Source organism: Somniosus microcephalus, unplaced genomic scaffold (assembly GCF_052327205.1).
Source record: "Somniosus microcephalus isolate GS21.2 unplaced genomic scaffold, FLI_Smic_1.0 unresolved_chr7, whole genome shotgun sequence".
Taxonomy (NCBI): Eukaryota; Metazoa; Chordata; class Chondrichthyes; order Squaliformes; family Somniosidae; genus Somniosus; species Somniosus microcephalus.
The window spans coordinates 3,553,939-3,579,223 of NW_028225185.1; the positions used below are offsets into that span (position 1 = coordinate 3,553,939).

The window sequence follows — 25,285 nt, forward strand, 5'->3', positions numbered from 1 at the left end:
GCACGGCTGGAGTTTAACCAACTAAAACGGCACCGTTACCGGCGTAAAGCAGTGGTAGGCTTCCCATTTCTTGCACCCGACTGATGGGGGCCACTGGCTGGTGTGGTCTCCTGGAGCAGAGTGAAAGAATCCCAGCTCCCAGTGACAGACTGTCAATCGGCAGCAGTGGCGGAGAGCACTGCGAATCAGCTCAGCTATTCCACCATCGTGACTACCAGCCAGGGTTTTACTCCATCGCAATCGTCCCTCACCACGTGGCTCTTCCTGGAGCTGCTTTGACTCCCCTTCATCGCCCCCCCCCACCAAAGAAACCCAACATCCTATTCCCAACCGAGGAGGACAAGCTCTTTTAACGTCACTTTGCACATTCTATGTTGCTTGAGGTACATTTCTGTGTTAGCGGGGGCGTACTGGCTTCTCGTGGTCACCCTCATTAACCCACGCCAGTACGACTGCTCTCCCCGCAGCCTCCGATGTACCTACCGTGTCGGAGCAGCAGGTCGTCCCGCAGCAGGCAGATGTAGTACACGCAACCGGGCTGGGCATAATGTGGCTGTGGGATCATGGGAACCTCCTGCAATACAAAGAACCACGGTGCATGACAGGGCAGCAAGTGCCGACTTATGGATCATTTGCCACTGACTAGCGGCGGCCGAGATAGGGAATTCCTGCCTCTTCTTTGTATCTTTTTTTTAAAAGTATTTAATTTGATTTTTGTTCCTAGCTTCCTCCCCTTCTCCCAGGAAGGCGCGGACTCCTGTTGTGGACACAGTCACTGCAACCCTCCCATAACATGTCCCTGTATAAATTTAAGAAGGCAAACGCCTGCAGGCTAGTCAATTAGAGGGGCGGAATCGTCAGAACTGACCCTAACCAACGTTCCCACTAAGCTGGGAGGTCTGGAGGTCCCGTGCAGGCCAATCACTGGCTTTTCAATGGGACCGCGCACCCAAGTTCTTTTTAGTGGAGCATTGACCCTAATCCCATCTCCCTACGTGCGCACTTCTGGGCAGGAGTCACTGGATAGCAATCAGGACTGGGCAACCCGGTCGATTCTTTTGTTCTCCTCCTTCCCAGGCTTGGGACTTGAGCTGTAGCCCCCGCCCCACCCCACACAATGAGATCAGCTAACTGGGCATCGACCCGAGGATCACCTGCTCTGTAACGCTCCAGCCTAAACCAGGCGATGCTTTCAGACACTGAGGGAGACAGCGGTTTGTAATATATAACCTAGACAGCAAGTAATCCAGGCTGACACTCCCAGTGCAGTACTGAGGGAGCGCCGCACTGTCAGAGTGGCGGTACGAGGGAGCGCCGCACTGTCGGAGGGGCAGTGCTGAGGGAGCGCCGCACTGTCGGAAGAGCAGTGCTGAGGGAGCGCCGCACTGTCGGAGGGGCAGTGCTGGGGGAGCGCCGCACTGTCGGAGGGGCAGTACTGAGGGAATGCCGCACTGTGGGAGTGCCGCACTGTCGGAGGGGCGGTACTGAGGGAGAGCTGCACTGTCGGAGGGGCGGTACTGAGGGAGCGCCGCACTGTGGGAGTGCCGCACTGTCGGAGGGGCGGTACTGAGGGAGAGCTGCACTGTCGGAGGGGCGGTACTGAGGGAGGGGCGCACTGTCAGAGGGGCGGTACTGAGGGAGCGCCGCACTGTCGGAGGGGCGGTACTGAGGGAGAGCTGCACTGTCGGAGGGGCGGTACTGAGGGAGGGGCGCACTGTCAGAGGGGCGGTACTGAGGGAGCGCCGCACTGTCGGAGGGGCGGTACTGAGGGAGCGCCGCACTGTCGGAGGGGCAGTGCTGAGGGAGCGCCACACTGTCGGAGGGGCGGTACTGAGGGAGCGTCGCACTGTCGGAGGGTCGGTACTGAGGGAGCGCCGCACTGTCGGAGGGACAGTACTGAGGGAGAGCTGCACTGTCGGAGGGGCGGTACTGAGGGAGCGCCGCACTGTCAGATGTGCCGTCTTTCGGATGAGACGTTAAACCGAGGCCCCGTCTGCCCTCTGAGGTGGATGTAAAAGATCCCACGGCCACTATTTTGAAGTAGAGCCGGGGAGTTCTCCTGGGCCAATATTTATCCCTCTACCAACAGCACTAAAACAGATGATCTGGTCATTTATCACACTGCTGTGTGTGGGAGCTTGCTGTGCGCAAATTGACTGCTGCGTTTCCTACATTACAACGGTGACTACACTTCAAAAAAAGTACTTCATTGGCTGTAAAGTGCTTTGGGCGGTTGTGAAAGGTGCTGGAGAAATACAAGTCTTGCTTTCTATATCATCACTGACGTTTGATATCGCTGCTGAAACTGTCCAAAAGCAGGACTTACAGGAACGTAACTGTGTGCAATTGAGTGAAATACCTGCACAGTTGTTAAACCATCAGGAAACAAGTGCTGGAATAAACGTTACCTCATCGAGAGGCACGGCACACGGGTTTTAACAAAAGAAAACTCCAAGGCCGACTTTCCAGCCCCAGCTTAGAACATCCTTTAATATCGACAAGGGGTCAGCTTACCCTCTCCACCGGTCGAGGATCACACTGCTCACACAGGTAGTGTTCAACATCGGCAGTTACACGCATGCAATCACAGTGCTGCCACACCTAGGGGGGGGGGAAGGGTTACAAGAGGTGAGTACACAAAGCAGCGCATTCCACTGGGATTAAACAGACCACCTGGTTCAATGGACACATGCCCCTGTTCAACTCAAGGCCACTAAACTTTACTTCAAAAAACACTGGAGTTATCAGGCCCTAAATCTCTAGTCACCAGACACACGCTCATTCCCTCTGTCCACATCGATGGCCTTCTTGTCGCTTAACTTTATCACCTTCTGTGTGGAAAGGTTACGACCATCTTCCCCTCTTATTCCAAACTTCCTGAAAATGGATCTCCGGTCCTGTGGTATTTGAGGAATTCACTTGGATCAATGTTGTCAACTTCCGAAAGACTCAAAAGTCTCCTTCCTTCCAAAGCAAACAAGCCCAACTTCCTTAAACTTTCCGCATGAGTTCAATTCCTGATACAGGTAGACTATCCTTTATCCGAAAACCTCAGGACCAGCCGTGTTTCGGTTTTCGGAAAATTTCGGATTTCGGAAGGTATTTTATAAGACTGGGAAATTTGTCGGGGGTGGGTCGGCGGGGGGGGTCGGGGTCGGGGTCGTCGGGGTCGGCCCGCGGGGGGGTCGGCGGGAGTCGGGGTCGGCGGGGGGTCGTCGGCGGGGGTCGGGGTCGTGCGCCACTCTGGTCATGTCGTGCGCACGACTTACGCTGAACGAAAAAACCTTCGGTTTTTAGAGGGTTTCGGCTTTCGGAAGTTCAGATAAAAGGCAGTCTACCTGTAGCTGGAATTATCTTTGCTGCACCCTCACAAAGGGCAAGTTAAAATTCTTCCTCCGGCACAACAACCTTGCCCACCAGGAATGCTTCGGAGAAATTCGGTCATGCGGTTCCTGCCCGAATTTCCCGCAGGTGTTCCTGGTGGAGGAAGCACTTGCACCCGGATACTGGAGGCACCTGGATTTCAGGAGCAGAGAGTAAATCAAAATTCACTGGCTGCGATGGCCTTTGAGGACAACAGAAAAATACAAATATTTTAAAGCCACGACAAGGTCCCCCCCTTTACTTGCCCCCATAAGATGAGACCGAGTTTTATCGCCATCGAGTTCCCTCAGGTTCTTGCCCAATTGTGAGCTGTGCCCTAAAGCAGCCACTCACCATGCACTTCTCGCACTGAATCATCAGCCCCTCGTCCTTGTAGAGCCCGCAGATGCAACGGATCACGTCGTCGTCTTTCTCGTTGCCGTTCTCCTTCTCGCCAATGGAAGTCTCGCTGCTGTCCGCCTCGCTGGCCGTCTCCCCGATGATCTCGTCGATCTGGGCGGAGGCCTCGTGCCGGGCATTGTAGTAAACCTTCCTCAGGCGGCAAACGTCTCTGCCTATGGGAGACTTCCGGCCGTAATATTTCTGAAGCGCACAATTTTAATTAAATACACAAGTACTACAATACGCAAATAGCCAGCACTCGCAGCTACATCACTCTCAGTTACATTCAAAAGAAACTGGGGACTCTCCCAATGGCTCGCCATGTAGGCGCCCTGCCCAATGTGGTACGAAGCCACAAGACTACAAGCTTGATTTCCAACCTGCTGGCAGCCTGGGAACCCCTTAGGCCTGCCAGCGGGGAGAGGAATACCAACACTTAGGGTTCTCGTTGCTGATGAACTTCCTACCGGATAGTGCAAGCGCGGGCATCGAGCGAGAGGGGATCAGGACCAACTGCATCAACCCTGACAGTCTGCCATCACTCCCTGTCGGATACGAAGAACGGGCATTTGAGCCCATGCCAACGGAACTGCACTCCAGCAAGATTCACGGACTCGAGACTTGAGGAGGAAGCTGGGAGGGGGAGGAGGCTGGGAGGGGGAGGAGGAGGCTGGGAGGGGGAGGCTGGGAGGAGGAGGAGGCTGGGAGGGGGAGGAGGAGGCTGGGAGGGGGAGGAGGAGGCTGGGAGGGGGAGGAGGAGGAGGCTGGGAGGAGGAGGAGGAGGCGGAGGAGGCTGGGAGGGGGAGGAATGATGTTGGCACAGGGAGGGTATGATCTGGAGAATATTTCCCTTTCCAGGACCGCACTGTGAAGGCACACACCCCGGAACCCACGGGCTCTCAGTGACACCATTTAACAATTTCCCACCTGGGACTGACGCGGGCTGGATCAAAAGCTGCCCGAGGAAGCGACACACCACAGGAGCACACCATCGACTAGTGGAACAAGGACATCTGATATCCCAACACCACGGAAGAGACTAGTCGCTACAGCGGCGGTGAACTTGACTGTAAACTCAGCCCCTAACTGGATCAACTGCAGGAGACTGGCTGATGCTATGAATGAATGCACCACCCTTTCACCGCCGAGACCTACACGAACCTCAGCTCACAGTGATGGCTTGAAAGTATCTTCTGTCTGCCGACTGCAAAGGTCCGACATGAAATGAGATTGGGCAGTCTCTCAACCCAGCTCCTGGAGGCCATGGACCCAGAGTACAAAATTACTGTAACATGGCACCAAATTACCAATCGCACTCAAGACAGCACAGGATGGCTGGTGTGGGAACTGAAGCAAGTGTCACATTGGCCTAGAAATTCAGTATAGCCACTTTTGGGGCGGTAAAGTCGGGCGGCCGCTAAATTTTGCGCCCGGCGCACAGTCGCGCCCCCATCGCAGATATTCAGTCGCATCGCCCCAAGAGGTTGCTGCTGCGCTAAAACAGGCGATGCACGACTATCTTTAGGCGCTAAGCCGGCGGTGCTGAGCGATACCCCCGAGGCCGGGCGCAGCGCAGGTGCAGCGAGTTCTTGATTGACGGCAGACACTCTGGCGCCGGTCATCTCTTAAAGGGGGAGGGTGGATTTGTTTGCCTGCCACGCCCTGCACACTGCAGCCCTCAACCTAGGCCTGACCACTTCAGCTTCACCTGTACAACGCCCAGGACTATGGAGAAGGCCAGGGAGAGAGCGCAGCGCTTCAGCGATGGAGACCTGAGGGTGCTGGTTGGCGGAGTGGAGCGCAGGCGCCATGTTTTGTTCCCAGAAGGTGGCAAGAGGCCGCTGCCCAGCGCCTACCGGAAAGCCTGGAGGGAGGTGTCCAACAGGGTGTCTTCCAACAGCGTGGTTGCCAGGACTCCTGTGCAATGCCGGAAGAAGTTCAATGACCTCACTCGGGTTGTCAGGGTGAGTACCCTTTCCAGTGTCCTCCTCATCCTTGCATGTGCACCTCACATTATGGGCAAAGGGACCTGAAAGCCCTAATGGCCAGCCCTCATCCAGCAGCTATGGGACTGGCATGAAAATCAATTGCACATTCAGCACTTTACACACTGTACAAGCTATTCGACCATGGGAGGCAGTGCAGACAAGATCAGGGCTACACACTGTCCAAGCTATTCGACCATGGGAGGCAGTACAGACAAGATCAGGGCTACACACTGTACAAGCTATTCGACCATGGGAGGCAGTGCAGACAAGATCAGGGCTACACACTGTACTTAGAGGCCGTCCTTTCTCTTGCAGGCCAAGGTTGCGCACAACCGGCGCAACCGCACTGACACCGGCGGAGGCCGTCCTGACCTCAAAGAGCTCTCCGACCTCGACCAGCGTGCGGAGCGCATTATGGGAGTCCGGCTGATTGGCCCCGTCGCCAGTGGAGATGCCGACCCTGTTCTGGGCACCAATGGTAAGGGCATCACCTTTTGGACCTCTCTCGTTCCACTTGCGCATCAGATCAGCATCCTTTGCCACTGTCCGACCAATGCAGTGAATGGCACCACTCATGCCTCCCTCGCTGCCGCCCTGTCCTCACTCTAAAGCTACTCTTGTGCCTTCCTGCTTTCAGATGGTGAATCGCCAGGTGAGGAGGCGGGCCCTCAAGCTGCCACTGTCAGCCCTTCGGAAGAGGAGGAGGAGGAAGAGGAAGCCGGCCCATCAGTGCCACCCTCAGCCGCGCCAGCCCATGGCGATGTAGGGGACACGTCTTCCCTGGAGGGGAGCCAGGGGGAAGGGTCGGAGGAGAGTGAAGCTCCAGGGCCCAGCGGCCTGCAGCAACGCGGGAGGGGTGGGGAAGCTCGGCGGACTTCTCCCCAGAGGGTGAGTGCGGCCTCCAGTCCTGCGACGGTCAGCGCAGAGGAGGTGCGCCTCCTAGAGGAAATGGCCGTCCAGGCTGAGTGCAGGCACACTGAGCTCATGGCTGCAGTGGCAAGGATGCCTGACTCCATAGAGTCACTGGCAAGGAGTGTGCAGGAATTCGGGGCAGCACAGGCCAGGAGTCTGCAACAATTCAGTGCATCACAGGCCAGGAGTCTGGAACTCTTCAGTGCAGCACAGGCCAGGAGTCTGCAGGACATCGCGGCAGCACAGGCCAGGAGTCTGCAGGACTTTGCGGCAGCACAGTCGGCTTCTAGCCAAGTGCTCAGTCGTGCCGTCCATTCACTGGCTGGTGTCATGCGGACACAGACCAGGACCACACGGGCACTAACTGCTGCCACCCTCGCTGGATCAGCCAGGCATCGCAAGGGCACTCGCCGCGCAGCAGCAGCCCAGCAGTCTGTCCTTCAGCTGTTTGCTGCGCATGCTGCCGTGCTGGCCCGTGCGAGTGCCAGTGTCTCAGGCGACCAGCGAGCACCTGCGATCTGCCAGGTTGCCACCATTCCTGCAGACGACACTGCCACTCCGCCATTGCAGCTGCCACGAGCTGCTGGACAGACTGCTGCCGCCCAGCCAGAGTTGGAGCAGTCAGCAGCCGGCCACTCCAAGGCCAGAGCTGGTGCAGGCCGACCCCCAAGGGTATCTGCCGTCTCGCCATCTGCCCCTCAGCAGCCTTCCCCCAGCCTTGCTGCAGCCACTGGGCTCGCATTGAGGAGGAGCAGCAGGGCGGGCAGGGGCCAGGCAAGGATGCGCAAGGCATCGCCCTCGCAGGCCAAAAAGTAGAGGTATGCAAAAATGCCTGGTGCTTGTTGTAAGGCCGACACTGGTGCAGTTGTTTTTGTGTAAGGCCGAGACTGGTGTCTTTATTTCTTTATGTAAGGCCGAGACTGGTGTCTTTATTTCTTTATGTAAGGCCGAGACTGGTGTCTTTATTTCTTTATGTAAGGCCGAGACTGGTGTCTTTCTTTCTTTTTGTAAGGCCGAGACTGGTAGTTTTGTGTTTTTGGAGGGGGCTTCTCCACATGAGCATGTAATGTGGGAAGGGCAGAGGTTTTCAATAAATTATTGTTGTTAAATTGCAGTGTGCATGGCTTTTCGGTTGAGTCCTGGTTGCCCTGCTCGGCTGAGGGCTTGTGGAGCGGCTACATTCATCTGCTGACATTGGCACATGCCAGTCCCTGAGAGGGGGCCTAGAACCGACGTTCAATAAGCCGGCGACGGGCAGCCCTTGCACTTTGTGCCTCCCTCCTGTGCTGGTCCTCCTCCTCCTCCTCAGGTGGTCCTCCAATCTGTGGTGGCAGTGGCTGAGTCCTGCGGATAGCCAGGTTGTGCAGCATGCAGCAAACGACCACGAAATGGGAGACTCGCTCCGGTGAATACTGTAGGGCTCCACCAGAACGATCCAGACAGCGGAACCGTTGCTTCAGGACGCCGATTGTTTGTTCGATGATGTTCCTGGTCGCTTGATGGCTCTCGTTGTATCTCTCTTCAGCAGGGGTGCTGGGCGCACGGAGCGGGGTCATCAGCCAAGTACACAAAGGATAGCCTTTGTCCCCGATAAGCCACCCGCGTGGGTGAGGCTGGGCCTGGAACATGTCTGCCACAGAAGTCTGTCGCAGGATGAAGGCATTGTGGCTGCTGCCTGGAAAGCGGGCATTGACAGCTAGGATGAGCTGCCTGTGGTCACACACCAGCTGTATGTTCAGCGAATGGTAGCCCTTCCGGTTGCGGTAATCCTCAGCATTCTCCAGAGGTGCCCGCAAAGCCACATGCGTGCAGTCAATGGCGCCCTGCACCATGGGGAAGCCCGCGAATGCTGCAAAGCCCATTGCACGCTGTTGTTGCTTGTCAAGGGCCATGGAGAAGGAGATGAACTGACGTCTCCTTTGGAAAAGGGCATTGGTCACCTGGCGGATGCAGCAATGCACGGCGAACTGGGAGATGTTGGCAATGTCCCCAGTAGCGGCTTGGAAGTAGCCGGTGGCATAGAAGTTGAGAGCCACCGTCACCTTCACTGCCACCGACAGAGACGTCCTGCTCCTCAGCTGTGGCTGCAGATCACCGCCAAGCAGCTGGCAGATCTCTGTGACCACGTCCCTTCTGAATCGCAGCCTCCGAACACACTGCTCCTCAGACATGTTGAGATAGGAGAACTGCTGGCGGTATACCCTGGGTGGGTAAGGCTTCCTTTGCCGACGCCTGTTGCCCCCTCTCCGTCTAGCCAGGGCTGCCACTCTCTCACGGCGTCTGTGAGCCCTTTGGATGTAATTGAGAAAGCCTGCGTTGACACCCATTGCAGCCCCCATAATATGCTGGCAAACAATGAGATGTCAATGAAGGCAAAGACTAGTGGAAATCTGTGGCCTGAAGCCAGAAGTACCTGTCCGAGTGTTGGGCCAAAGCAGAAAGCTATCTACCTTGGTCTCTCTCCAAAGATCCGTTTCGCAAGAGGGAGTGCCGCAAAATGGCAGCCTTTTATATTGCAGGAAGAGTGCCCTTTAATTTGCGCCCCCCGCGCCCCGCATCGGCTGAGCACCGTTCCACTTAACAGTCGCTAGGGGCGTCAGGCGCACAATGGGGCGGCGCCACTGAAGTTCCGGTTGGGGGCGCACAAAGGGCGTTGCACGAGGAAATGACGTCATGATCTGCGCGCGCAGCTGAGCGCGCGCAAAGACTTTGCGCCGGCGCTAAATCTCGAGTGAAGTTGGGGCGAGGCGCAGTTCTCGCTGCGCCCGGGCGCTACCCGCCTAGCGCCCGACATCTACTCCTCCTAAGGCGCTAACGGCTGGCGCAACCAAATGAATTTCTAGGCCATTGTCTTGTATGGGGGGGGGGGGGGGGGGGCAGGAAAGGGCAACTCTTCTTTGGAGGATGAGGCACACTGTTCACTGTTGAGGCAGAGGAGATGGAACTTTACTCTTCATCTACCCCGTACAGTACCTGACCTGGGAGTGCTGATAAAAGGGGCCTTTAAAAGCCCAGCACTGACATCTCTTCCTGAGCATAATTATTTATAATTCAATAAAAAGACTAAAAAAAAAATCACAAGACCCCCAAACCAGTTCACAAACATCAACGACTCCTGTGAACTGACCACGTGGCTGTCGGTGTTGGCACGGCGTCAGAGCTGCAGAATCCACAGCATTTATCTGGCATCTCATTACCACAGCCCAAGGCCATAACGTATGGTCGACTGCCTCACGTGCTGGGCCCACACCTGCTCCCAATTGTGGCTAATCAGCTACCGCAAATTAACCAAAAACTACAGTCAGAGGAATGTTGAGAAACACGGAAGGCCATTCGCCCAACAAGCCTGTCCCTTTCTGATCCATCTCCACCCCACTTCCCCGCCTTCGCCACTAACCCCTCCACCCCACTTCCCCGCCTTCGCCACTAACCCCTCAACCCCACTTCCCCGCCTTCGCCACTAACCCCTCAACCCCACTTCCCCGCCTTCGCCACTAACCCCTCAACCCCACTTCCCCGCCTTCGCCACTAACCCCTCAACCCCACTTCCCCGCCTTCACCACTAACCCCTCAACCCCAATTACCCCCCGCCTTCCCCACTAACCCCTCAACCTCAATTACCCCCCGCCTTCACCACTAACCCCACTTACCCCCCGTCTTCGCCGCTAACCCCTCAATCCCACTTCCCCGCCTTCACCACTAACCCCTCAACCCCACTTCCCCGCCTTCACCACTAACCCCTCAACCCCACTTCCCCGCCTTCGCCACTAACCCCTCAACCCCACTTCCCCGCCTTCGCCACTAACCCCTCAACCCCACTTCCCCGCCTTCACCACTAACCCCTCAACCCCAATTACCCCCCGCCTTCACCACCAACCCCTCAACCCCAATTACCCCCCGCCTTCACCACTAACCCCATAACCCCACTTCCCCGCCTTCACCATTAACCCCTCAACCCCACTTCCCCGCCTTCGCCACTAACCCCTCAACCCCACTTCCCCGCCTTCGCCACTAACCCCTCAACCCCACTTCCCCGCCTTCCCCGCTAACCCCACTTCCCCGCCTTCACCACTAACCCCTCAACCCCAATTACCCCCCGCCTTCCCCACTAACCCCTCAACCCCACCTTCACCACTAACCCCTCAACCCCAATTACCCCCCGCCTTCCCCACTAACCCCTCAACCCCAATTACCCCCCGCCTTCCCCGCTAACCCCTTACCCCCCGTCTTCGCCGCTAACCCCTCAATCCCACTTACCCGCCTTCGCCGCTAACCCCTCAACCCCACTTCCCCCACTAACCCCTCAACCACACTTACCCCTCAACCCCACTTACCCCCCGCCTTTGCCACTAACCCCTCAACCCCATTTACCCGCCTTCGCCGCTAACCCCTCAACCCCACTTACCCGCTAACCCCTCAACCCCACTAACCCCTCAATCCCACTTACCCGCTAACCCCAATTACCCCCCGCCTTCGCCGATAACCCCTCAACCCCACTTACCCGCTAAACCCTCAACCCCAATTACCCCCCCGCCTTCGCCGATAAGCCCTCAACCCCACTTACCCGCTAACCCCTCATCCCCACCAACCCCTCAACCCCACTTACCCACTAACCCCTCAACCCCACTTGCCCGCCTTCGCCACTAACCCCCCAACCCCTTACCCGCCTTCGCCACTAACCCCTCAACCCCACTTGCCCGCCTTCGCCACTAACCCCACTTACCCGCTAACCCCTCATCCCCACCAACCCCTCAACCCCACTTACCCGCTAACCCCATAACCCCACTTCTCCGCCTTCGCCACTAACCCCTCAACCCCACTTCCCCGCCTTCGCCACTAACCCCTCAACCCCACTTACCCGCTAACCCCACTTCTCTGCCTTCGCCACTAACCCCTCAACCCCACTTACCCGCTAACCCCTCAACCCCAATTACCCCCCGCCTTCGCCGATAACCCCTCAACCCCACTTCCCCGCTAACCCCTCATCCCCACCAACCCCTCAACCCCACTTCCCCACTAACCCCCCTTCCCCACTAACCCCTCAACCCCACTTCTCCGCCTTCGCCACTAACCCCACTTCCCCGCCTTCGCCACTAACCCCTCAACCCCACTTACCCGCTAACCCCAATTACCCCCCGCCTTCGCCGCTAAACCCTCAACCCCACTTACCCACTAAACCCTCAACCCCAATTACCCCCCGCCTTCGCCGCTAACCCCTCAACCCCACTTACCCGCTAACCCCTCAACCCCACTTACCCGCTAACCCCCTCAACCCCACTTACCCGCTAAACCCTCAACCCCAATTACCCCCCCGCCTTCGCCGCTAACCCCTCAACCCCACTTACCCCTCATCCCCACCAACCCCTCAACCGCTAACCCCACTTCTCCGCCTTCGCCACTAACCCCTCAACCCCACATACCCGCCATCGCCACTAACCCCTCAACCCCACTTACCCGCTAACCCCTCATCCCCACCAACCCCTCAACCCCACTTACCCGCTAACCCCACTTCTCCACCTTCGCCACTAACCCCTCAACCCCACTTGCCCGCCTTCGCCACTAACCCCTCAACCCCACTTACCCGCTAACCCCATAACCCCAATTCTCCGCCTTCGCCACTAACCCCTCAACCCCACTTACCCGCCATCGCCACTAACCCCTCAACCCCACTAACCCCCTCAACCCCACTTTCCCCAACCCCACTTCCCCCCTCAACCCCACTTACCCGCTAACCCCACTTCTCCGCCTTCGCCACTAACCCCTCAACCCCACTTACCCGCTAACCCCATAACCCCACTTCTCCGCCTTCGCCACTAACCCCTCAACCCCACTTACCCGCCATCGCCACTAACCCCTCAACCCCACTAACCCCCTCAACCCCACTTTCCCCAACCCCACTTCCCCCCACAACCCCACTTCCCCACTAACCCCCTCAACCCCACTTCCCCGCCATCGCCACTAACCCATCAACCCCACTAACCCCCTCAACCCCACTTCCCCACCCAACCCCACTTCCCCGCCTTCGCCACTAACCCCTCAACCCCACTTACCCGCCTTCGCCGCTAACCCCTCAACCCCACTTACCCGCCTTCTTCCTATATCCTGCCACCCCTCCTACCCACCTCCCCATCACCCCTCCCCATCCCAATCCCCCCCAACCCCAAACCCCCCCCATCCCCACCTCAGAGCTACTCGATACCAACCCCACCACCTACCCACATTCAATATTTATCAATCCTTGCTCTCTGTTCGTTCACTGTCCTTCCCTGGTAACTTATTCTCCATGCTTCCTCCTGAAGGTGTAGACAGTATCACAGTCAAGCCCAACCATATCCTTACCCGACATCCAATCACTGGATACTGATCAGGAGTAGGAACTCTGGCTGAGATTTTAACACAGAGGCACTGACAAATAGCATCTGTACGGGGGGACTGGATAAGATTAGCTAATTCTGAGTGGGGAGTGAAGCTGGTTTCTTCTGATCTGTACGGCTCAGGACCACGCCAGGCAGTGCACTGACCCACTGTGCCACCGGTTCCCCGACTGCTTCATAAACTACAATCCAACTGCACTTTCCAATGAGATACTCTGTGACCTGAATGTAATTCTGATGATGTGGGAATTCAGGTCACAAGGGCTCATGGTATCATCACAGTTACCGTACTTGGTATGGGATGCGCGCACGGATGGGGGAGGTGGGATACAGGAAAATATTCTTACTGGTTTGAAAGTGACCCGCGAGGATTGCGCAGTCTGGACATCGTGCAAGTGAGCATCTCGCTACTTCCCAATATCGGCCGTCTTTGATCCCAAACCACAGGAAAAGAATTGAGAACTCGGCATCTACTTACTCACCTCGGCATTCCTGAAGACTTTCAGCATGTCCGCATCAAAGGCTTCTACAGTCTTATAATGGCCCGTCAGGATCTGCTTCTCGATGCTGGTGAGGTCGATCGGGTCCGTAATCTTCTCGTAATAATCGGATTTTCTGTGTCCAAAAAAAAAAAGTAAAATGAAGTCAGTGCACGCACTCCTTTGCGAGAGATCGCACAACAAACTAGGGAGCTAAAGGAAGGCGCGCAGCCGATGAATGCAGCCTCTGTCGTCTGCCAGGAGGAGAGGCCCAGCACAGCAAGCCACGCCAAGACTGTCGCAGCTCAGGGGGGCTGCAGGTTTGACAGTCCCGCTATAGAAGACTAGACGTTATGCTGTGATATTACTGTACGAATGCTTAACGCTGGGGCTCTTTTCTCTACAAACGAGGGGTGACCTGAGAGAAGTCTTCAAAATTATGAAAGGGTTCGATAGGGTAGAAATAGAGAAGATGTTTCCACTTGTGGGGGGAGGACCAGAACTAGGGGCCCATCAATAGAAGATCGTCACTAATAAATCCAATGGGGAATTCAGGAGAAACTTCTTCACCCAGAGAGTGGTGAGAATGTGGAACTCGCTGCCACAGGGAGTGGTTGAAGCGAGTATCTGATAGAATGGTGATAGATTGGGAAGTGTTGATGTACAAAGGGACCTGGGTGTCCTTGTACACCAGTCACTGAAAGCAAACATGCAGGTGCAGCAAGCAGTTAGGAAGGCAAATGGTCTGTTGGCCTTCATTGCAAGAGGATTTGAGTGCAGGAGCAAGGATGTCTTACTCCAGTTATACAGGGTCTTGGTGAGGCCACACCTGGAGTACTGTGTGCAGTTTTGGTCTCCTTACCTAAGAAAGGATATACTTGCCATAGAGGGAGTGCAGCAAAGGTTCACCAGACTGATTCCTGGGATGGCAGGACTGTCGTATGAGGAGAGATTGGGTCGACTAGGCCTGTATTCACTAGAGTTTAGAAGAATGAGAGGGGATCTCGTTGAAACGTATAAAATTCTGACAGGGCTAGACAGACTGGATGCAGGGAGGATGTTTCCCCTGGCTTGGGGGGTCTAGAACGAGGGGTCACAGTCTCACGATACTGGTAGGACATTTAGGACTGAGATGAGGAGAAATTTCTTCACTCAATGTGTGGTGAACCTGTGGAATTCTCTACCACAGAAGGCTGTGGAGGCCAAGTCACTGAATATATTGAAGAAGGAGATCGATAGATTTCTAGACACAAAAGGCATCAAGGGGTATGGGGAGAGAGCAGGAATGTAGTATTGAGAAAGAGGATCAGGCATGATCATATTGAATGGCGGAGCAGGCTCGAAGGGCCGAATCCTGCTCCTATTTTTCTCTGTTCTATGTGTAGCATAGATGCATTTAAGAGGAAGCTGGATAAACACATGAGGGAGAAAGGAAGAGAAGGATATGCTGCTGAGGTTAGATTAAGCGGGGTGGGAGGAGGCTGGTGTGGAGCATAAACACCGGCACTGACCAGTTGGGCCGAATGGCCTGTTTCTGTGCTGTAAATACTTTGTTATTTGCCGTTATTTTAACGGAGGCTTCAACATGTAAAATGCAATAAGCAGAGTGCCATTTTCAGGCGAAGATTTTTCCATTCTGGAGTCAAAAATAATTACATCACGGGTATCGCGTTCGATGGTGAAATGATTTCTGAAAAAGTGTTAACATTCCACAGGTCGCCTCAAACATTTCATTGAACTCGGCGGCAGCGAGCACCTACTTCTAGGAAAACCAATTAGCAGCTCCTGCGGCATCCATCACTGATTAGTTTAATGCGGTCTTACAGGAAGTGCAGAGCGCCAAGCTTCGCAGGCGTGAGCACTTAGGCAACGACGGCAGGACAGGGTCAAACAGCTGTGGGGGATTTTCCCTTTTCCCCCAGGAGTCTGAGAAATCCAGGTGAAAGGAGAGGGGCCCGGCATGCAGGATACCAGCAAAGTGAAAACAGGAGGGAAGAGGAGATAAGGCGGGAAGTATAGTATCGAACCTGGATTTATTTAGCACCTTGTCACACCCTCAGGACTCCGCCCCCCCCCCCCACCTCCCCAGAGTGTTTCATTTCCAGTGAATTACTCTCTGAAGTGTAGTCAGCTTTATGTTGGCAGTTTAGAGGTCGTCGAGGTAGGGAACTTGGGGATTAAAAAGGGAAGTGCACAGGGAAAGCAAAAGCCCACAATAATTGTTGTACACGGGCTCTGGAGGGAGTGGGACTGACGGACTGAATGGTTCTTTCTTGTTCCGAGTTTTATACTCTGGACAATTTCCTTTTCCTCCGGGGTACTGGGACTGAGGTCAGAGGCTCTATGCTCACTCTGTTCCCCAATCTACATTCAGCGTTTTGAGCGTGGCTGCTCTTTAAACTGGGAAAATAGGTAGAACATTTCTTCAAAAGATTTTTTTAAATATTCCTGATGGGCACTGACTGATGTTGGGGACACACACACAGGTACAAAAAATAATGGCCCAGAAATTCGGGTCCCAACGCGTGAGTAAGCACGGAGTACTCACGCATGGACCCGATGGAAGTGCCGGTTTCTTGCATGCACTACGCATGCGCGGGAAACCGGCATTTCCGATCCTCTGAACGAAGGGGTTCAGAGGTCGAACGCGTGCGTGCGGGAGTCTGCGCGTGCGCGTTGAACTTCCTTTTTTTTTATATACAGGTTTTTCCGTGCATGAAGGCCTCTACATTTTACACATTTAAAAACCAGGCGTAAGGACTTCATTTTAAAAAGTAAGTGGTCAATTAATTAAAATTAGAATTTTTTTCCCCACAGGTTTATTATTTTTAAATACTTTAAAGTAAGGTAAATGTATTTTTAGCCCCGTTTTTTTATAAAATTACTTTTTTCAAAAATTTAAATTGTTTAAAATAGTTATTTAATGTTATTTATAGTTTATTTAAAAAGTGTGATTTTAAAAAATATTTATTTGAAGGGTAAGTACTGTTTTGGGGGCTGGAGGTTTCATGAGTTTGACAGTTCTTTCTGTCAATCTCATGAATGGGCTTTTCCCTCCTCCGATTGGTTGCCCATGGCTCACGTGATCCCAGCCGACGCATCGCACTAAGTACGCCGCTGGGTCAGGCAAGCACAGCGCGCGCCGGGAGCTGGACCGGGCCACAGAGAGGAAATCCACGCAGGCCCAGGCCTCAACTGCCGGCGCGCTAGCTAAGTGCAGGTCGGGGGCTTGCACCCGCGGGAAGCCCCCCGACCCGAATTTCTGGGCCAATGAAGGTGGCGAGGAAGTTTGCTACGGCTATACAAATGGTGAGATCACATCTGCGCAGATTCAGGGCTCCAAGGGTGAGATTATGAGGAGAGATTACATAAACTAGGCTTGGCATATAGAAGGTTAAGGGGGGTGATTTGATTAAGGTTTTTAGGATTTTGAAAGGCATCGATAGGGTAGATAGAGATAATTTTTTCCCGCTGATTGTGGGTGGGGGGGGGCGAGTCTAGGACAGGGGGACATAACCTTAAAATCAGAGCCAAGTTAGGAAACACTTCTTTACGCAAAGGGTGGTGGAAGCGTGGAACTGTCCAACAAAAAGCAGTAGATGCGCGCTCAATAATAATTTTAAATCTGAGATGGATTGATTTTTGCTAGCCAAGGGTATTAAGGGATATGGGAGCCAGGGTGGGTGGGTGGAGTTAGGATACAGATCAGCCGTGATCTCACTGAATGGCGGAACAGGCTCGAGGGGCTGAATGGCCTCCTCCTGTTGCTATGATTTAGAAAGTCCTGGCGCACCCGTCTGTGACCTTTACCGCCCTCTGCCCCGGGTAAACGGCACCCGGGTAATGCACTGAACAAACTGCAATGGTTAACGGCTTACTTTTTTCTTGATGGCAGATTCTGTAGGGGTGTGGCCAGTGCTTGTTCCGATGAATCTAAAGAAATGTTGAAAAAAGCGTGTGTAAATAAAAATAACCCTGATACGTTAATTAGTTATTTTACGGCAGGATAACTAAATCAGGACTGTAGCAGTTCATACAGATATCAAATCATTTATGTCAGATTAAACACAGATATTAATAAAAAATATAAACTACTTCATGTATTTTCCCCCTCCGAAGATGCTGACTCATGCTGGGGTACGGGTCCCACAGGGGCAAGTTGCCCTCCAGTATCTCACCAAAGTGATTATTCTTCATAAGCAAGCGGGCTATCAAACTATGGGGGCATCAAAGCTGTGCCTGTTCCCGTGCTTATCCAACATGTGTACTGCCCAGTGGCAGTCACTGGACAGCGAGCAGGAGCAGGAGCCCGTGCCTCGCTCTGAGCACTGCCCCCAACGACACTTCGGCCGAGATCAGCTAGTGCAACACAGGCTGGGTGGGGATCAAACCTGGGAGGTTTTTCCTACGTTAAAGGCGCTATATAAATGCAGGTTGTGGGCTCGTACGGCTCAGTTGCACTGAGCCTTTAACAAATGATCTACTGCGGGCCTTAAAACCTGCCTCTTTGGCCAAGCGTTTGATCACCTGTCCTAATATCTCCTTACGTGGCTTGCTCTCAATTTATGTCTGATTTACGTTCCTTGGAACGTTGTATTACGTTAAAGATGCTATATAAAAGCACCTTCTTGTTGGGGTCCACATTAATCACAGAATCACAGAAACCCCACAGTGCAGATAGAGGCCATTTCGGCCCATCGAGCCTGCACCGACACATATCCCACCCGATCCCCGTAACCCCTACACCAACACATATCCCACCCTATCCCCGTAACCCCACGTATTTAATCCCCCTAACACTAAGGGTCAATTTATCATAGCCAATCAACCTAACCTGCACATCTTTGGACTGTGGGAGAAAACCGGAGCACCCGGAGGAAACCCACGCAAACACGGGGAGAATGTGCAAACTCCACACAGACAGTCGCCCGAGGCCGGATTCGAACCCGGGTCCCTGGCGCTGTGAGGCAACAGTGCTAACCACTATGCCACCGTGCTTCCCTTAATGGGAAAAAGTTAATAAAAAATGAAAAGGGCGGATGAATAACTTATATTTCTTCATATATATATATATCCTATATAAAAATAAAGGACAACTCAGCTTGATCTAATTATTCATCAACTTACAGTAGCCTCCTGCAAATGTGAACACGTTGACTGCAACCATTTACTGGCGCTAAAAGGGTTAAATTACAAGGACAGACTAGGCTTGTATTCCCTCGAGTATAGAAGATTAAGGGATGATCTGATCGAGGTGTTTAAGATGATTAAAGGGTAGATCGACAGAAACTATTTCCTCTGGTGGGGGGGAGTCCAGAACAAGGGGGGGGCGTCACCTTAAAATTAGAGCCCGGCCGTTCAGGGGTGATGTCGGGAAGCACTTCTTCACACAAAGGGGGGTGGAAATCTGCAACTCTCTCCCCAAAAAAGCTGTCGAGGCTGGGGGTCAATTGAAAATGTCAAAACTGCGATCGATAGATTTTTGTTGGGTAAGGGGATTAAGGGTTACAGAACCAAGGCGGGTAGTTGGAGTTAAGATACAGGATCAGCCATGATTTCATTGAATGGGGGCTGAACGGCCTCCTCCTGCTCCTATTCCCCCCCGCCCCCCCCGCCCCCCCCCGAGTCCTGTTGGACCCCACTTTTCAGATTATGCACCTTTGTAGGATATGATCGTATCGGAGATGTCTTTGAAGATCTGCGCCAGGCGCGCGGTGCGAGCCACCTCGATGTTCTCCTCTGCTGCGGCTAGCCTCCGGGTTCTGACCGAACGGGATGTTTGGAGTGCTGAAAACTGGGTCATGAAGACATCTGCAACAAAGGGAAGGAAAAAAAAAATAACTGAAGGCGTTGCATGGCACTGCGTGAAGCTGAACAATTCTGCTGATTAATGAGAAAGCCAGTCTGCAAACAGTGTGTCAAACCCTGGTGCACAGTATGCCGAGATCAGAACCACATTTCACCCACTTATTCACCCAGCGATTGGAATTACAGCTCTTGTTTTGACTATTTTTTCTTCTTCTTTTGAACGGGAATTGTTGAAGACGACGGATGCGCCAAATGGAAAGTACAGCAAGCTATTTAACTGGTAGGACTAGAGGACACGTACAGGACTCACAAGCCTCGAGCAAGGGGTGGAGATTAGAATCCTCCCCCCATAACCCTGGGTCTGCCTCTGCTCTGAAGGATTCCCCTGGCCGGCCCTCAGCTCGATAAACTACGAAAGGTACAGCCCCGCGATCTATTACCAAATCCCCTCGCGTTCGGCGCAGCCACCTCTCTGATTATCCGCTTCTGCGCAACCATGCCAAGAAAAAGCTGGCTTGCCTCTCGCATGTTTGGCCTGATAAGGGCGCAGTTTGTAGAGGGAGCAAAATAAGTAATATTTCATAATAAAATGGGAGCAAAATCTCAGTTAAAAGCGCATTTGTGGCCATGCCTTTGTAGCTGTACATGCCGTGACATTACAGCTGCTGGGTGCACCAATATGGAATCAATATACACTCTGCTTACCCTATATTGAAGCTGTAAGTAAATAGGAGAAGCAACCCCCACCCCCCCCGGTTGATACTGGTTCCCCTATCACAGCACATACGGGCACAGCTAGCATCAGTGTCTTTTCAGCCGGTAATATTAATATTCATCTCCGCCAAAACCCCCGATCCCTGTGTGCAACGGTGCACCTCACCAGGTGCAGGAGCTGCGCGGCTTTGAATCCGGATCACGGCTCGCTCCCCGCTTGACCAGTCAGTCGGTCGGTCACTAACCCCTCCTGCCCTCCCAAGATCCCTTACTATCCTGCACTCTGCTTGCAAAAAAAGTGTCTTTAGAACCCATCTCCTTATGCCTTATATCTTGGGCCAAATTTATCTGCTTAATTCCTTCTCGGGATGAGAGTTTCGCTGGCAAGGCCGGCATTTATTGCCCATCTCTAGTTGTCCAGATGGCCACTTCGAAGGGGCAGTTAAGAGTCAACGAGGTTGGCGTGAGACTGGAGTCATAGATAGGCCCAGATCGGGTAAGGACCCATTTGGGGCTTTCAACGACAATCCGACAGCTTCATGGTCACTTTTACCAATACCAGTTTTTAATTTAAATTTCTAGATTTTAAAAAGAAAGTGTGAATTGAAATTCTTCAATGGTGGCATTTGAACTCACGTTCTCTGGATTACGAGTCCAGTATCACCACTACACTACTGTGCCCACCTTGCAAAGTCCTTGAAGACATTCTTTTGCCCAAGGTGCACGATATAAAGGAGGAGAATCCCCAAACCTGGTGAAATATCTTCGGGGTTAGGATAAATAGTGTAAGAATAGCACTAAGGGTGAGGGGGGGAATTATCTTGAGATGGACAAAATGTGTCAGGTGTTCTGCCACCAGATGGCGTCATTACACTCTGTAATTCAAGGAATAGTTCAGTGCAAAATGTGTACAAATACCCCACATCCCACCTCTTACAACTGCACTCTTACTTCGAGAAAGATTACTCACAAAATGAGCTCCTGAAACTCAAAAGAATCTGTTCGGAGGCTGTGTTTATTTCGAGCATCAATACTCATTTACCTCAAGTCTGCAAAGGAATACACCACAGAAGCGCCTCCGCTGTGCCTCACACAGGCTGAGGGTCACACAGTTGTGTGTGGGGGAGTATTCACAAGGTGCGATCACGCACGAATGATGGTCGTTCTCACACACCCAGTGCAAACGCATGAGGGCAAAGGGCAAGACTTCCACTGTATATTACTGGCAGCAAACTGCGACGGGGAGAATATTCGTTTACAAACACTCATTTTATCGGAACCATCGATCATGCGGTGGGTGAGAGTTTTAGAAATACTGACCTTTCACCTGTGACCCAGGGACAAGCCCAGACCAGGTTGACGAGACCAGCCGTAAAGGGGCAGAGTAGAGGGAGCTTTACCTTGCATGCAACTTGTGCTTTACCTAATCTGAGAGGCGCTTGAATGTTCATGCTGGGTACCAAGAGTAGAAAAAAATGGTCGCACCCTCGGCAACCACGCTCACCTTGGGATTTCTGTTTGTTATTGTGCTGAAGGTTGTGGGACCCGGCGCTGGAAAATACAGGCACCTAGCGTCAGCATCACACGGGCGCTCCGTACAGGTAAAGCACCTTCTAATCTGCCTTCGTGGCCCTCCTCAACCCTTCTGTAACATGTTCCCCTGGCTATGCCAGCCATGCTGTGACCTCTCCAAGCGAGATTGCCAATTAAGGAGCATTTTGGTGCGGTGGGCCCACACCCACTGGCAGCCAGATTCAGATCCCCCCCTCCAAATTCAGTGCAGGACCGCCACCCCTAGCTAGAGGAGGCCGTTAGCAAGTGCTGGATTTCAACACAAGTCCCAGAGGTGAAAGGTCTGTGCCCCCCCCCCACCACCGCAACTCTCAACAGCCCCCAAAAGACGATATTTTTTAATCAAACCCAACCTCTTGTTCAATACAAGAGCGCAAAGTGTAACAATGCACTGACACCACGGTCAACCGAGAAAGTCTCTCGTCTCTCGCTGCCCCCCTCACCAAGAAAACTCATTCTTGCTCTGTACCAGATTTGATGTTGCCATCGTCTCGGCAAATGCCGTTCCAGCGGGTGTAGAGCGACGCTGACTGACTGTTGTCGTTCTCCTGCTTTGCCTCCTCCTGTTTCTGCCGCATCTTCTCCCAGTTTCGCACCAGAAACACGTGATGCTTCAGCACAAAGTTCCTATTGAGGAGGAGGAGGAGGAAAACCAAGACAGGAAATCAAAGGCCAACCGAGAAAACAAGCAGAAGCTGACACAGCAACCCCTCCCCGCCCCGCGCCCCTCCCCTCCCCACCCCCCCCTCCCCGCCCCCCCCTCCCCACCCCTCCAAAAAAAAAATCAAACAACCAGGCGAGCACAGCCCTCAATGTATGTCTAGGACATGTGAAAACAAGTCATTAACTGCGAGGGCAGTGGGACATTAATTGCCCATTCATCGCAATGCTGTTTGTGGGGTCTTGCTGTGCATAAAAAAATAGCTGCTGTGTTTGCTTACATAACGACAGTCGCTGTACTTCAAAGTGACGTCTCGCATGTTAGGTGCTTTGAGGTGTGATGAGGGGCTACATAAATAAAAGCCTTATTCTTCTTTGATCAAGAAATGTCTTTGCGGGCATGGCCGACCCTCCCGCGGCCGTGGTACACCGACCCACCCGCGGGCACACCGACCCACCCGCGGGCACGGCCGACCCTCCCGCAGGTACGACTGACCCGCCCGCGGGCGTGGTACACCGACCCGCCCGCGGGCATGGCACACCCACCCTCCCGCGGACATGGCACACCCACCCTCCCGCGGACATGGCACACCCACCCTCCCGCGGGCATGGCACACCCACCCTCCCGCGGACATGGCACACCCACCCTCCCGCGGACATGGCACACCCACCCTCCCGCAGGCATGGCACACCCACCCTCCCGCAGGCATGGCACACCGACCTATTTGCGTTGAGGGAGGCCAGGGACCGGGAAAAAAACCATCAATCGCTGTGCTTCAGCACAATCGACCTGTAGACTTCCCGCCTCACTCCGCAGTTAACCAGCAACAGGTTGAGCCCTCAATATACTTCCCTCCACTCCAAAACAGAGCCAAAAATAATCTTCCCTTCTCCCAGCCCTGTTGCTTTTTCCAGAGAAGGCCACAGATATTCTGGCAGCCTCTGGCATTTCCACTCTTTTGTACTGATCAGTGCACTGGTGTGAATTCAGAAATGCTGCACTGTCCCCGTCACATCAGAGGATGTGACGACACAAATGGTCAGATATCAGTCAGGGCCGAGTTTCAAACAGTGCATTTCCCCCCCCACCCCCACTCCTCTTCCTGATCAGTTTCTCCTCCCCTGAAGACACTAACCAGGGGTACAGCTCTCCAGTACCTCACCTAAGTGGCCGCTATTCATTCGTGAACCTCGACCTGGTCAACGAGCGGCGGCAGGGTAATTGGACCGAGGGTCGAGCACGCCGAGGTCGAGCCCAACTCTGTGCCCGTCTGAGGTCCGTACACAAGCGCTTTCTGACTGACGTCCCTGGACGGCCGTCAGCAGCGAGAACCCAAAGGGGTGGATCTTCCCCTCCCTAAATTGGCTGGGATCAGCACAGACTGGCATCAAAGCTGGGACCCTTCTTAACCAGCTGAGCCATCAGGAGGGCTAAACATCGTGTCTCTGATGAAGAGCCCCATGTTCTGGGGCAACGAGATTGATTCAGGATCCTAATTTACATTGAGCCTCAGCTTATCAGAGTGAATGGTTGGAGCTGGAACGCAAACTGAAAGAGACAGTTCTACTTTTTAACTAGTCTAAATCTGAAACAGCTCTAACAACAGACAAGCCAAGTTGAATTAAGAAAATGGATACTACCTAACTGGATACTGTACACATATACTTCTGCATTATATCAATCTGTGCATATTTATTTAAGCTCAAACAAAATCCCCTCAGGACAGGATTAATTTGTAATAATATCACAAGTATGTAGCATTATATAAACATGCACACACACCCAAAAGATCTCGCTCTGTATTTTGCAGATTTATTTTTTTCCCACTCTTTCTCTCGCTCTGTCTCTAAACCATGGGCCGTTAACTCACCGAGAGGCCGGGGATGCTGGCGGTGTCTCCACCAGTGTTTCTCACCCACACGGGTTTCGCTCGCTGTGGATAAGTTAACTGGCTGCCTCCCACGACAGCCAGGCGGAGATCTCCATCCCAACAACAACTTGCATTTATACAGCGCCTTTAATGTAGTGAAACGTCCCAAGGTGCTTCACAGGAGCGTTACCAAACAAAATTTGACACCGAGCCACATAAGGAGATATTAGGGCAGAGTCAAAGAGATAGCTTTTAAGGAGCGTCTTAAAGGAGGAGAGAGAGGTGGGGCGGTTTAGGGAGGGAAGTCCAGAGCTCGGGGCCCAGGCAGCTGAAGGCACGGCCACCAATGGTGGAGCGATGGAAATCGGAGGATTAGAGGAGCGCAGAGATCTCGGAGGGTTGCAGGGCTGGAGGAGATTACAGAGATAGGGAGGGGTGACGCCATAGAGAGAATGAGGAACTTAAAGAAATCAGTATAAGTAAAGGCATAGTACTGGAGAAATTAATGGGACTAAGTGGCGACAAATCCCCTGGACCGGACGACCTACATCCTAGGGTTTTAAAAGAGGTAGCTGCAGAGATAGTGGATGCACTGGGATTAATCTTCCAGAATTCCCGAGATTCTAGAGCAGGATTGGAAGGTAGCAAACCTTCTAGTTAAGAAAGGAGGAAGAGAAAAAAATGGGGAACTATAGGCCAGTTAGCCTGACATCAGTAGGAGGCAAAATGCTAGAATCTATTATTAAGGACATGGTAACAGGGCACTTAGAAAATCATAATATGATTAGGCAGAGTCAACATGGTTTTATGAAAGGGAAATCGTGTTTGACAAATCTGTTAAGAGTTTTTTGAAGCTGTAACTAGTAGGATGGATAAGGGGGAGCCAGTGGATGTGGTGTATTTGGATTTTCAAAAAGCATGTGATCAGGTGCCACACAAGAGGTTATTACACAAAATTAGGGCTCATGGGATTGGGGGTAATATTCTAGCATGCATTGAGGATTGGTTAACGGACAGAAAGCAGAGAGTAGGAATAAACGGGTCATTTTCAGGTTGGCAGGCGGGGTACCTCAAGGATCAGTGCTTGGACCTCAGCTATTTACAATCTATATCAATGACCTAGATGAAGGGACTGAGCGTAA

At 53.2% G+C, this 25,285-nt stretch overlaps 1 protein-coding gene across 1 annotated transcript in view; it reads right to left on the bottom strand.

Moving 5' to 3' along the window:
• Positions 1-25,285, bottom strand: part of ash1l (ash1 (absent, small, or homeotic)-like (Drosophila)) — a 255,851-nt gene that overhangs the window by 22,935 nt on the left and 207,631 nt on the right. Inside the window, 7 exon segments of the mRNA XM_085978244.1 lie at positions 443-574; positions 2,515-2,601; positions 3,718-3,966; positions 13,522-13,654; positions 17,397-17,451; positions 19,177-19,329; positions 22,082-22,239. Of these exon segments, the coding sequence (XP_085834370.1) occupies positions 443-574; positions 2,515-2,601; positions 3,718-3,966; positions 13,522-13,654; positions 17,397-17,451; positions 19,177-19,329; positions 22,082-22,239 (967 nt within the window).